Below are 13,444 nucleotides of genomic sequence, written 5' to 3'. Positions count from 1 at the left end.
TAAAATATATCTAAATATTTTAAATATTTATATATATATATTTATATAAGAGCATCCTCTTCTTGGTACTCCCACCCCTCATTCTTACCCCCCACCCCCACTCACCCCTACTCCAGGGGAAAAAAAGAGCTTTGGGAAAATAAGTCATAGTTCACAATTCTAGAGACTTGACCTAAAATAGCCTCGGGTGTCTCTTGTAATCCTATCCCTACAGGGTCCAAATTCCAGAGTTGGGATGGGCTCAGGTTTGCTCAGGCCCAGTTATGGGTTTAGGACTAGAACATGGTTTAAAGGCAGGACTGAAGACAAGGCCCAAGGTGCCCAATGGCTCATCCAGCAGGAGCCCAGGCCCAGGAAGGATGCCAGGCCCCTGTGACCATGCCCATGAGGACCTCACCTGGACGCCTAGGACGACATCCATGTCTGGTTACCTGCATGGGAGGCAGTGAAGGACACGGAACTCTTCACGGGCATGAGTGAGGAGACACGTAATGACAGAGAGAGACTTAGGAGTAGACTAGTTTAGTTTACTGCTTACAATGGACACTCTGGCTCATTTGTGTAGCGAGGAAAATAACATAAACTGATACAACATTCAGAGCTAATACCGTGCAGAGGTTTAGGGGAAAAAGGGAGGGTCAGCCTTCTTCCTTCTCAAATCAATGTTCAGCAAGATGAGCCCACCAAGGGCGGCGGGGGGGACGTCTGACTTCTGCCCCCATCAATAGAGTCCAGTCTTTTCTAGCACTTCAACTGCCATTCCTTTGTGGCAGGGCAGCCTCTTCTCTACTCTGCCCCAGGACTAGGGGCCGTGGCTGCTCTGGTCTTCCTCTCGGCCCTCCTCAGGTGCTGAGGGCAGCTCTGCAGAGGAGGTTGGTGGCTCCTCTTGGGCCTTACTGAGTAGAGGCCCTGCTCCAGGCCTGGCCCCTTCAGGCAGCCGGGCGAGGCCTGGCGAAGGCTGCCTGCCCAAAGCCTGAGCATACGGGGCAGCAAACAGATCCGGGAAGTAGTCTTCAATTCCTGGGGGGGACCCCAGAGCTTGTGGACAGAAAGGACCAGGGAAGGGCAGGTCTGGCAAGCAGGGGTCATTCCAGGGGACTGTACCTGTGGGGTCAAAGGGCACTGCTTAGGTGAAGTAGGATGAAAGGTATTAACCACAGGTACAACAGGTTCTGTGACAGAGGCCCCTCCCTGCTCCACAGAAATACAAGTTAGGACCCCAGAGCATCTCCCCTCAGGACCAGGCATGCTCCTGACTCGGGGTCCTGTGGTTTGGTAACAGTGACACAAAGTGGAGAGTGAGTCAGGCCGAGTGCCTCTCATGCAGGCAGAAGGGCACCGGGAACCAGCATCTTTCCTCTCTTTGTACTGGAACTTAAGTCTTCAAAAGATAGTTGCTTCCACAATTTCAAGTATCCAGGTGGCCCATCAGGTACTCATATTAGCTGCCATCTATGCTGGGCCAAGTATTTCACTCACGTCATTCCTAATCCTCACCAAACCATCTAACTATGGGAATATTATTTCCATTTCAGAGTCCAGGATACTCAGGAGTGCTGGTGACTGCAGGGCTGGACTGCACACTTGGCTTTTCCTCACTCACATCTCTCTTGCTGATTGCTACTCTGCTAGGCAGTCTCCAAGAAACTTGGGGAAGAAAAGCTTCATTAAAGACAATGGAGGAGTTCCCATCGTGGCGCAGTGGTTAACGAATCCGACTAGGAACCATGAGGTTGCGGGTTTGATCCCTGGCCTTGCTCAGTGGGTTAAGGATCTGGCGTTGCTGTGAGCTGTGGTGTACGTTGCAGACGCGGCTTGGATCCCACATTGCTGTGGCTCTGGCATAGGCCGGCAGCTACAGCTCTGATTAGATTAGACCCCTAGCCTTGGAACCTCCATATACCATGGGAGTGGCCCCAGAAAAGGCAAAAAGACAAAAAAAAAAAAAGACAATGGAACGCAAGGAACGCCCCCATCCTGGGCCCTGCCCTGCAGCTGAGGCCTCTCCCTTCTCGCTTCCCCAGTCACCATGGGCACCTTTTCTTCTAGCCACAACTCACCCATGTTGCCAGCAGGTGGCTGCAGCAGGAACTGCCCCTGCGGAGGGCCTGGGAAATAGCTCCGGGCTGTGTTCCCATTGCTGCCAAAGGACAATGCAAAGAGAGGGTCCTCCGGTAGCAGAGGCATCAATGAGCTGGGCATGTGGAAGGGGAAAGGTTGTAGGTATGGAAACTGGGGCTGGGGAGGTTGGAAAAGCTGGGTCTGTGGAGCGTGGGGGAAGGGGAATGGCCCTGGCTGGTTGCTGGGTTGATAATCCTGGGGTTCCAGGTCTTCTGAGTAAGAGCAGGTGGGTGGTGGCATGATGCTGCGGGAGACAGAGAAGTATTTTGTGATTTCACGAGGCTTGACGGCTGCCCCATTCCCACCACCCAGCAGGTGTCCCCTGCCACCGCCCCGCCCCATCTCCAAGGCCCCAGGCCTACACTGCCTCCTCCCTTCCTTTTCCTACTCTAGCTCCCCACCCCGATTCCTGCTCTACTGCTGTAATAGCCTGGATCCTTCCCCGATCCATTTATCTTTTTAATCCTCATTACATTTACCACTCCTTGCTTCTCTGTTACCTTCTCAATCTCCCTCTCTCTTTTTTCCTACCCCTCTCCCATGATAACTCAGGTACCACTCCCCTTAGGTGCCGTACCTTGTCCCCCAGGATCCACAAAGGCCGTCCTTGTGGCTGCTGTCACTGCCTGGAGTATCCAGCAGAAGAGGCATCTGCTGGGGAGTTTGGTCAGAGCCAAGGGAAAAAGAAAGGTTGGCCCTTCGGACAGGTGGGGGGCTGAAGAGCGGTGGGGTCACTGCCACTCTCTGTTGGCTTGGGGCCAGAGCCTGGTCAGAGGTCAGCAGCATGGGGGGCTCTAGGAACAGAAGTCAAAGTGGAGGTTAAGAGTAAGCAAATGGGGGGCAGGCTTGGCAACGCCGGGTGGTCAAATTGCGCCATGCACAGGTCCCCCTGAAGAGGCCCCACCAAACAAAACAGTGGAGAGCCCTGGCTACCCCATGTCTATCAAGAAAGACCCTTTAGACTTCACTGTGTTCCTGCCACCGTCACCAGACAACCCTTCTCTGGAAGCAGTCAGCTCACCCAGCAGGGGATCCAGAGGGGGCTCCTGGGGGAAGATCTCAGGCTCGGGGTCCGTGGGCACAGCAGGTGGTGGCTCAGCTGCAGAGCTGGAGGAAGACAGAATGAAGACTGTAGCTTCAGCGCAGGAGGCGGGGGTGGGGGGGGAAAGAGACCTAGATTGCCAAACTCTGCCTCCCTCCAAGGAAGGCACTGGCAACTTCCCAACTTCCAACTCCATCTAGCCAAATCCCTCTAAAGGTTAGCCAACAACCCCCTATGCCCAGCCTTCCAACACTTTCTCCTTCTAGACCCCAGGGTCCAAACATAGACCCTACCTCCTACCTGAGGACGCGTGGGCCAGGAAGAGGAGAAATTCTTACCTGCTCTGGTTGCTGGTGGGGGAAGGCTCAGCGCCTGCAGGAGTGTCCTTGTTCTCCTTCCCATTCATTTTCTCCACTTTTCGCCACTTTGCCCGGCGATTCTGGAACCACACCTGTAGAGTAGAGACACTCAAAGAACTTAAGAAACAAGGGAGAGCCTGAGGCTCAGCCCCACGTGGATCTTGATGGTAGGAGGTCCCTGCACCACTCTGCTTCCATGTTTGTCTCTGTCAGGTTGGTGTGGAAAGATTCATCTAGGTGGCCTCTGAGGTACTTTCCTCTTCAAACATTCTAAGGTCGCGGCAATGTGAAAACAGGCAAGAACACAGCCCCGTCTGAGGCCAAACTCCAACCCTGTTCAGGAAGTGCTGAGTACTTGCTCGGCTCTCACAGAGTTCTGGCACGTGGGTGCTCCTCCACCCCAAGACCAGCCAGCCAGCCCCCTTTACCATGATGCGTTGGGGGGCGACATTCACTGTCTGGGCGATCTCCCGGCGCTTTTCGCTGTCCGGATAGTGGTCTTCTTGGAAGAACCTTTCTAGCTCCTCCAGCTGGTCTGGAAGAAAACGCTGGCTTGAGGATGAACACCAGTGATATGGCAGCAGAGGAGAAGGACAGATGCCTTCCAGATGGGACCACTGACCCCAACCCAAGAGCCTTCCCATAGCCTTGCAACTGAGTTTCCCACTGGGCTGGGGCTTGCTCTCTCAGGCTTTGTGGCAGGGAGTGACGTAATGTTTACTTTTCTGCCCCTTCTAACTGGGGCCCAATTTCATGTTCTGAGGGGAAAACCTAGCCTTTTCTCTGACGGTCAGAGGTCATGGCCCTGCAGAGGTCAAGAGAGGATCCAGCCAAGGGAATGTACAAACTAACCACAGGCCTACCTCTCAGGGCCACATGCTCTGCTGACGCAGAGGTGACACCAGATCCCTTGGGTTTCCTCTCACCTTCAGGGACTTACCAGAGCGGTATAGGGTTCGAGTCTTTTTCCGACCTTGGCAGATGGCCTCTGGGGACCTCGTCTTCTGATCTGTGTTTTGGTTTTTCTGGGTCAACGTGCTAAGGAGGTCAGCCAGGTGGCAGGACCCCCAGCCTGACCCACAAGGCACTGGGTTGTACGTGTCACGAGCTGCATCAGGGATGTTGGGAGATGCCGTGGAGGCCAGACCTGCAGCATTAGGCTTTTTCTGCTTGCCAGGGGCTGGAGAGTAGGGCCTCTTCCCCAGCTTCCCCTTTCTCACAGGGAGGGGACATCTTTCCCCCTGAGGCCGAGCTCTAGGTGGGGCCAGGGCTCTGTCTTTGTGGGCCACCCCTGAGCAGGAGGCCTGGGAGGCTCTCCCCACATCAGGGCCAGCCATTTCTCCAGAGGCCTCTGATGGCTTCTTCTCTCCGGAGATCATGCAGGAGAGGGGCTCGTCCTCACCCGGGGCTTTCTGCCCCACTGGAGGTGTTGGAGGTGTTGAGCTCCGCTGCAGTTCCTCCTCCTCCTCCAGCCTGGCCGCCGGGGGCTTGCCTCCACCCTCCTGGCCTGTGGAGAGTCAGCGCCCACTCTTCCTTAGTCCAGGAAAAGCCTGGACTACGAGCACATGCTGCTTCCTCCTCTGCACCTTAAGCATTAAACACCTCCTCTGTTTCATCTTAAGCATTAATTTGTATACCTTATCAACTGTGGTAATGATTCCAGGCTTACCTTCCAATCTCAGGCTTGTGTGAGGATCAAATCACACAACCCCACAGCTTTGAAATGTGAAAGCAAATAGGTATAACTATGAGAGGGCCTGAGCTCGCACACCTAGGCAAGCAATCCTAATTTGGGGATACTTGTTCCCCGGGAGTTCCCCATTTTCTCCCAGACACCTGGCGTGTGAGTTTGAGGGACAGGCATCTATTCAGGTGTTTCTAGGGGACAAATTGTGGACTGGGAAGAGAGAGAGAAATGATTGAGACTCTGCTGCTTCTCAGACTGGAGCTTGTTCCTGCTGCAGACACAGGCATTGGTGCTTAAACTGGGACAGAGCGGGACTGGATAGTCTCCAGGAGGCTGGGCAAGGACATCAAAGGAGCTAACATGAATGTCCACCCTCACCTCCCACAGAACTCACTCTGTCCTCGCCCAGCTTCCTCACCTTCATGCACACCCCCATCCCCGCCCCTGCAAAGCAGAACCTCATTCAGGGGCCTGGGGCCTAGGTCAGCCCTCCTTTTACAGGTAAGGAAGAGTGACCTGGCTGGCCCTGAAAGTTCCTGTCTATCATCCTCCAAGCCTGTCTGTTCTTCCCTGAGCTATGACTGATTCAGCAGGAGTTTACCATGTCCCAGGCATTGTGCTAAGTACCTTAAATGTCCAGTATGCATTTAATCCCTGGGAGGAAGGCATATGAATATCTCGTTCAAACAGATGAAATATGATGAGAATTTGCCCAAGATCACACAGCGCAGTGCTCTTCATCACTAGTCAGAGTCCTTCCCAGGGTTGCCAACCCCTCCCCCGTTCCCCTCCCAACTTACACATAACCTCCAGAACCCTCTCAACCCAAGAGCTGCTTTATCATTTCTAACTAAACTGGAATTTTTTAAATGGATGCTCACTACCAAGAGCAAGTATTTTGAAATGAAAATTGCAAGAGACAGAATTTCTTAAGGAATGACTTTCTAAGGATGTGTAAAGAAAAATGTAGGTCATGGGCTAAGGTACTTTTTCAGACTGTTTCCTAGGGTACAAGCTGGGGAAGAGGGTTTGGAGGCCTCCAGGGCATGGGGCAGCCAGGAGGCTGGATGGTGAAGTGGGGAAGGAGGGACAGAGTGGTTTTACAGCATTTTAGGAGCCCCTGTGGCCTAGCAAAACTTGTACACAGTAGGTGCTAAATAAGTGCAACGTATCAGGATGACAGGCGCTGGTCAGAAGGGTGGTGGGTGTGGGAACTCAGAGCAGAAGAATCACCGCTCTGCGTTCCTTCTCCACTTGTAGAGAGATTCGAGCCCCAACGATGGAGGGCACTGGTATGGCAGCCTCCCTGGCCCCCCACCCCCTCCAGCGCCCCGTGTCCCGGCCTGCCCCAGCTCTAGAGTAGCCTGAGGCCTGCTGCCAGGCCCCTGCCCTCCGTTCCCCTGCAAACTCACCCTGTGGCTCCCCGGTGGGCTCCATGGCCTGGACTCCAGCGCCCGCGGCCGCCTGGCTGCACCCGGCCGCCTAATGAAGCCTGGAGCGCAGGCAGGTGTGAGGAGCCCGCGAGGCCCACTCGGCGGGGGGGTGGGGGGGCAGTGCGTGGGGCAGCTGCCGGCTGTGAGGCCCTGGGGGCTGCACCTCCTCCCACCCCCGCGCCCGAGGAGCCGGGGCAGGTGCGGGTGGAGTAGGCAGCCCCTCCCCGGGTGGGTGGGAGCTGCACGCACGGGGGGGGGGGGCGTTGGCGAGAGCGGGCCTGCGTGGCTCGGGGCCCTGGAGGCGCGCCCTTAAACGCTAGGGACCGTCTAGGCCCGCCAGGACTTGGAAATGGGCTCGGTGGCGGCCTTGGAAACAGCCCTTCCAGGTGAACTGTGAGAGGGGGGACTTTGGGAGCCGCTTAGTTGGGAAGCCCCAGACCTTGAGTAAGGGTTGCCCCTCACCCAGCTGCTCTTGAGATTTCTCCAAGCCTCAGGATTAATGAGCCCCCAAGACGCCTTGCTGACTGGAAGGTCCTCAGACCACAGAGCTCTCCTGGGGGACAAACTGGAAGAACCCAGACTACTGGGTGAAGTCAATACCTCTTGGATGGACACAGTTGCAGGAGTGCAGGAGGCCAAGGGTAAGCCGGGAGAAGGCAAAGCTGGTCAAAGTTGTGTCATTATGCTTCCATCCGCTTGATATAACTTTTATTCACTGAGAGTGAAGGGGTTTGTCTCATAAAGGAGATCTCAAGGGCATGATCTTTATGACTCCCAGTTTAAGGAATGTTTCTTGTCTTCTTTATAAAATTTTTCAGAATTTAAAATTTCCATGGCCTCTTCCATCTGCCCTTGAGTGAGAGGTGCTGCCCAGATTGGAACAGGTGCTTGGCCCTGGAGGTGGGAAGGTGGAAACCCAGAGCAGAATCCAGGTGTTTTGCTTTTAGGATTTAAAACACCCTGGACACCACATGCTTTCGTGCTATAAGTGCGTTTTCCTGTGCCTTAAATTCCTTTAAGGAGCTTGGTCTCCACACGTGAGAGTCAGGAGAGCTTAGTTTTTTCTGAAACATAAGAATATAAACGAGTTAACTCTGTGACAACATGATCAAAATTTCAAGTATCTGATGCTTCTTTCTGAATCCTGTAAGACTAATATCCTCTGATAGATGAGGGATTTAGAAATAGGGCCTGGTTTTCAGCTAGAAATGAAGCATTCTAGGCCTCATGAGTAAGGAATGGGGGGGTCAGTGAAATCACTCTGTGTAAAAAAATCACCATTTGGTGGTGATATGGTTGTAAATGGAATACAGTAGTCTGCTCGCTTAAACACTAGGACACCTACTGTCTGCCAGGCACTGTGCCCACGTCTCTTCCTTGCTCGCAGAAGCTTAGGGCGCGAGGGGGTTAGAACAATGACACAATAAATGGACAGTGTCGATACTAGCAGGTTAGTAGTGAGTTAGAAGGATGCACAGTGGAGCAGGAACCTCGGCTGGGCTCGTCTTGGGGGAAGGGCAGGAAAGGCCTTCTTGGCAAGGGTGACATCTGGGCCATGAACTGAAGGTTAAGGGAGAGGCAGGCATACTGTGTCACAGCCTTGCTTAAACCCTACAGGAGCCCCTGCCTGCCTGTGTGACAAAAAACCAAGCTCCCTGGGAGAGGAGCCTTCCGAGACCTCATCCTTTCCTCTGAAGTCTCAGCTCACCTGCTCCCACACCAGTAAAAAGTAGTCCAATTTTATTGTTTCTTTTGGCTTGGTGTTTTTCAAGGAGTATTTCTAAAACCCCATGGATCAGAGAAGTTCTTAGGGAATTTGTTAAAACCGTGGCTTCCAGGCCCCTTTCTCAGAAATCTTAATTGATAGGTCCAGAGAGGCATCCAGAAATTGTTAACAAGCCCTTCAGGTGATTTTTATTCACATTAGAGTTTGGGACGCTCTTAGATCTTCAAAAACAAAGTTAACTAAAATCCTCCTGGGGACAGGAGTGGGGAAGTGAATGGTGGGGGAAGGAAATGACCTTTTGTCCTTTACTGAGGTGTCTTCTGCAGTGAGAAGAGGGCACAATTAATTTATTAATAGATTATCTTATCTCATTATATTAAGAATAAATCATCCTTCTCTGCCATCATTTATGTTGTATCTCCTCTCACTGTCTGGTTGCCCTCTGTCTGGGTGAAGGTCAGAAGAGCAGAGATTCAATCACTCATAGACTGGACACCACCTTTCCACAAAACTCTGAAGATACAGGGTCTAATTGCAGAAAAGTGTTTGCTCTGAGACTTTAGGAATTAACCCTGTTGGCATTTTCTTAATATATAAATAAATGAATATGTTGGGCTTGGGTTATAACATTAGGAAACTTGAAGTCTTTCTCTCCCCGTCTCCCCATCCAGCCTTACTCTCTTTCTTTTCCTCCATCTGTCCTGATACTCATGCCTTGCTGCATTGTGGCCTTTCAAAAATGATATAGTTTTGCGTGTTTATTTACATCAAAATTTGATTGATGGCTGCGAGTGAATTTGGTCTAAGAAGGCTCTGGAGAGTGTCTTGATGTGTTTTGTTGAGAGGGGGTTGTATTTTCGATATATGCTGGTGAAGAGTTGTATCTTTCTCAGATCACCTTCAAGGGGAGGAGGCAGGGAAAGGAGACTGCTCTTTAGTGGGAAGACAAAAAATACTGTTGTAGGGTTACCCATGGGAATGTTTATTTCTAAGTCTTGTTTTTTACATGTTACCTTCATTATGTTCAGGCATGTTCGTACTCTCCACCTTATTTAAAGGGATGGGTTTTTTTTACTTGGGGGTTAGGGGTTTCCTTAGTTTTCAGAGCCAAATTATAAACCACTATCTTCATCCTATTAGCAAGACCACTTATTTCAACATCTTGTTCTCATGGATAAGAGAAAGACAACAAAAAGGAATAGGTCTGATGCTACTAAAGAATATAATTCATCTTTTTTCTCCCCAGTCTATGTAGTTAGCCATACAGTTAGTTTAAGCAAGTGAAATAAACATTCTTTGTCCTTCATCCCTCTTTCTCTGTGAGAAAAATAACTGGCAGAAGGCTATTGGTTGAAAAGAATTTTTCAAAGTAGAAACATCCCAGGCCATGGGTGTAGGTGGCAACAGGTCATTGGAAATTCTGGCATCAGAGGCAAGAATACGATGGTGAAAGGCAGAAAATGGAATAAGCCCTGGGTAGGGAGATCACAGTCTCAGGAAACATGGGTATAAGGGCCCTGGGAAACGACCAGGAGGTTCAGAAGGGTCCCAGGCAAACGGAGGCCAGAGGTGGTCATAGGGTCAGTGGCCAGGGCATCCTGAGCCTAAAGGAAGGCAAATGGCCAGGTGATCATATAAATGCTGCAGGCTCACCACGACCAAACTGAGGGTGCCAACAACCGGGGGACAGTGCAAGTTGCCAGAGTATTTGCCGAGCTGCCTTTGGGAACCCCAGGACAGGCTGGTTCGAAGTTGCTAACTGACATTGAGAACATCTGGCTAAAGCAGCAACTGCCTGGTGGGGAGAAAACAGGTTCTGGCCTGAGTGTGCCTGGTCACTTCTAATCCCCTTGCCCCTGACTCAAGATTTTATGTGTATAACAAGAATAGCAAATCTATATAAGCCATGGGGTTGAGGCTGTTAGTTTTAATCCTGCATGGTAGTAATAAATCACCATTGCTTGTGTTTTGTAATTTACAAAGTACTTTTCCTTCCATTCTAATCCCTTCCTGATGCTCCTATGTTTTGGAGGCAGACTTGCTGTTCTATTCTGGTCTCCTCCAGGATTTCAAAGCCGTAGAACTCATGACCCACTTAAAACCTGCCCGGACCTTCCCTCAGAGGTCATCTGTGGCCGCTTCTCCTCCTCCTTTCTCTCTTCCACCCCTACACACCTTTGTGCTGTCTCTTCACAGTCTCCTCTTGTTCTAACATTGTAGTCCTCTCTCAGAATGGCCTCTGCCTTCTCCTGCCTCAGGGCCACAGATCACATCCTTTTTTAAGGCATGAAACATTGTCCCTTCCCTGTTATTTCTGTCAGAGTCCTACTCATACTTCAAAACCCAACCTGACTATTTCCTGAGAAGCCTGTATCTTAGCTTCCCACCGTCAGCATGAACGGCTCCTTCCTGTGTCCTCCTGCTGTGCTGTTTATGTTGATATTCCATCACTTAACATGGGCTGACCTGATGAGAGCTTTGTGTGTGCTCCATGGGATCGCTAGTTCCTGTCTGTTAACAAACATCTGTTCACACCAGGCACTTTCTGTTTGCTCTACAAATACCCCCATTTTATGGAAGAAGAAACTGACATGGAAAGCTTAAGTGTTTCGCTGAAGGTCACAGAGCTGGTAAGTGGCACACCGAAGATCTGAACCCAGTTAGTCTGATTCCCACCCATACTCTTAACCACTAGGCTTTCCTGTTTATTTCATTTATATTTGCATCAAGATCCTCCCGTGCTTGGCATAGGGGTTTGCACATAGGAACAATAATCATTCATTGACCAAAAATTGATCATTGCCAGCAGTTGGAGAGCAGGGGAGGGAGAGAGGAAGGTGGGTACATCTGTGCCAGGGAGCAACTGTGATGGAACTGTTCTGAATCTTGGCCCTGCTGGGCTTGACCCTGCATGTCAACATGGGATAAAATTGCATAGAACTAGATAAAGTTGACCCTTGAACAATACAGGCTTGAACTGCATGAGTCTGCCTTTATGCAGGTTTTTTGTTTGTTTGTTTGTTTTTTTTAATAAATTCTGTAGAACTACACAATCCATAGTTGGTTGAATCTGCAGATTTGGAACCTCAGATTGGGAAGAACCACGGATACAGAGGCCCACGGTAAGTTAAACGTGGAGTTTCAATTAGGGTTTCGATTAGGTCTGGCACCCCTAATCTCTGCATTGTTCAAGGGTCAATTGTATATACATATACAGACAAATAAGTGTGTATAAAACAGGTGAAATGTAGTAAGATCTGTGGGTTGTACCAATGTCAGTTTCTTGGTGTGATTTTTTTTTTTGTCTTTTTAGGGCCACTCCCGCGGCATGTGGAGGTTCCCAGGCTAGGGGTCCAATCAGAGCCACAGCCACTGGTCTATACCACAGCCACAGCAACTCGGGATCCAAGCCGTGTCTGTGACCTACTCCACAGCTCACGCAACGCTGGATCCTTAATGGACTGAGTGAGGTCGGGGATCGAACCTACATCCTCGTGGATGCTAGTCAGGCTCATTAACCACTGAGCCACAATGGGAACTCCTCTTCATGTGATATTATACTGTAGTTGTGCCAGATGTTACTATCGGGGAAGGGTAAATAGGGTCTCTGTATTGTTTCTTACCACTTCATGTGAAACTACAACATCTAAAAATAAAAAGCATATACAATTATCTAAAAATAAAAAAGTGTAATTATATATACTTATAATTATCCAAAATAAAAAGTAATATACATATATACACACATACACACATATATATTTATTAATCCCAGTGTTGCAATCACAAGTTCAGTTCCCTGAACTCAGTTAAATTTAATTCACTGAAATGATATTTTGTATAGAGTAGCACACCTAACCTTTTGTTGATAATAATTTTAAAACTTTTAGATTTCACTTGTATCTATTTCTTTAACAGGGCTGTAGAAAGGCAAGTAGAGGAATTTTTTATATAAGTATGTATTTATTGTCATTTTAAACCTTGTTTTCCAGTTGATACTTTTTTTTTTTTTTTTGCTTTTTAGGGCTGCACCCGTGGCATATGGAAGTGGAAGTTCCCAGGCTAGAAGTTAAATCAGAGCTGCAGCTGCCAGTCTACACCACAGCCATAACAACGCCAGATCTGAGCCACATCTGTGACCTACACCACAGCTCATGGCAATGCCATATCCTTAACCCACTGAGTGAGGCCAGCGATCAAACCGCAACCTCATAGTTACTAGTCAGATTCATTTCCACTGTGCCACAACAGGAATTTATATCTAGACTGTTTTAAAAGTAAAATAACTATGCCTGTTATAATAGCAATGCATATTTACCAATAGGAATGCGTAGTTATCTGGAAGCTGTTGATACATACAGAATGATTAGAAAAGAAAAAATACAGTTTTCCATCAAGTGACAGTTTGGTGCACTTCCTCATAGTATTTTTGCCATTACAATCTTTTTTATATTGTTTCTGCCTGATTATAATTATATTCCATATATAATTTTGAGCATCTTTCCCCTTCCCCATGTACTGTAAAAAGCACACTCCTTTATTATCTCCATGTTCAAAATTTAGCACATGGCCATACTGTAATTTAACTATTCTCCACTTGTTGGCAAAAAGTTTTACTTTGAAGCTCTCCTTTTTTTTTTTTTTAATTAAAAAGCAAATGTAAAATAAACCTTCCAATTCTTTTTTCCCCCCATTACAGACTTTCTAAAAAAGTCTCTTGGAGTTCCCGTCGTGGAGCAGTGGTTAACAAATCCGTCTAGGAACCATGAGGTTGAGGGTTCGATCCCTGGCCTTGCTCGGTGGGTTAGGGATCCGCTGTTGCCATGAGCTGTGGTGTAGGTTACAGATGCGGCTTGGATCCTGCATTGCTGTGGCTCTGGTGTAGGCCAGCAGCTACAGCTCCGATTCGACCCCTAACCTGGGAACCTCCATATGCCCCAGGAAGTGGCCCTAGAAAAGGCAAAAAGACAAAAAAAAAAAAAGAAAAGAAAAAAGAAAAAAAAAGAAAGAAAAAGAAAAGAAAAGAAAAAAAATCTTTTCCAGTTGGTGATTGACCTGGCCTTTGTTTTTGTATAG

The 13,444-nt window shown here is 49.2% G+C and overlaps 1 protein-coding gene across 1 annotated transcript; it reads right to left on the bottom strand.

Annotated features, from left to right (window-relative positions):
• Window positions 1–506: 506 nt before the first annotated feature.
• On the bottom strand, window positions 507–4,860 carry NOBOX (NOBOX oogenesis homeobox). The gene is made up of 7 exons (XM_047753509.1): window positions 4,463–4,860; window positions 3,951–4,057; window positions 3,502–3,614; window positions 3,143–3,228; window positions 2,699–2,915; window positions 2,061–2,365; window positions 507–1,104 (listed from the first exon to the last, which is right to left on the bottom strand). The coding sequence occupies exons 1-7, from the start codon at window positions 4,857–4,859 to the stop codon at window positions 803–805; spliced, it is 1,527 nt and encodes a 508-aa protein (XP_047609465.1). The 5' UTR covers window position 4,860; the 3' UTR covers window positions 507–802.
• Between the last annotated feature and the right edge of the window lie 8,584 nt (window positions 4,861–13,444).

Source organism: Phacochoerus africanus, chromosome 11 (genome assembly GCF_016906955.1).
Source record: "Phacochoerus africanus isolate WHEZ1 chromosome 11, ROS_Pafr_v1, whole genome shotgun sequence".
Lineage (NCBI taxonomy): Eukaryota > Metazoa > Chordata > Mammalia > Artiodactyla > Suidae > Phacochoerus > Phacochoerus africanus.
This window is presented reverse-complemented; position numbering and strand designations above follow the sequence as displayed.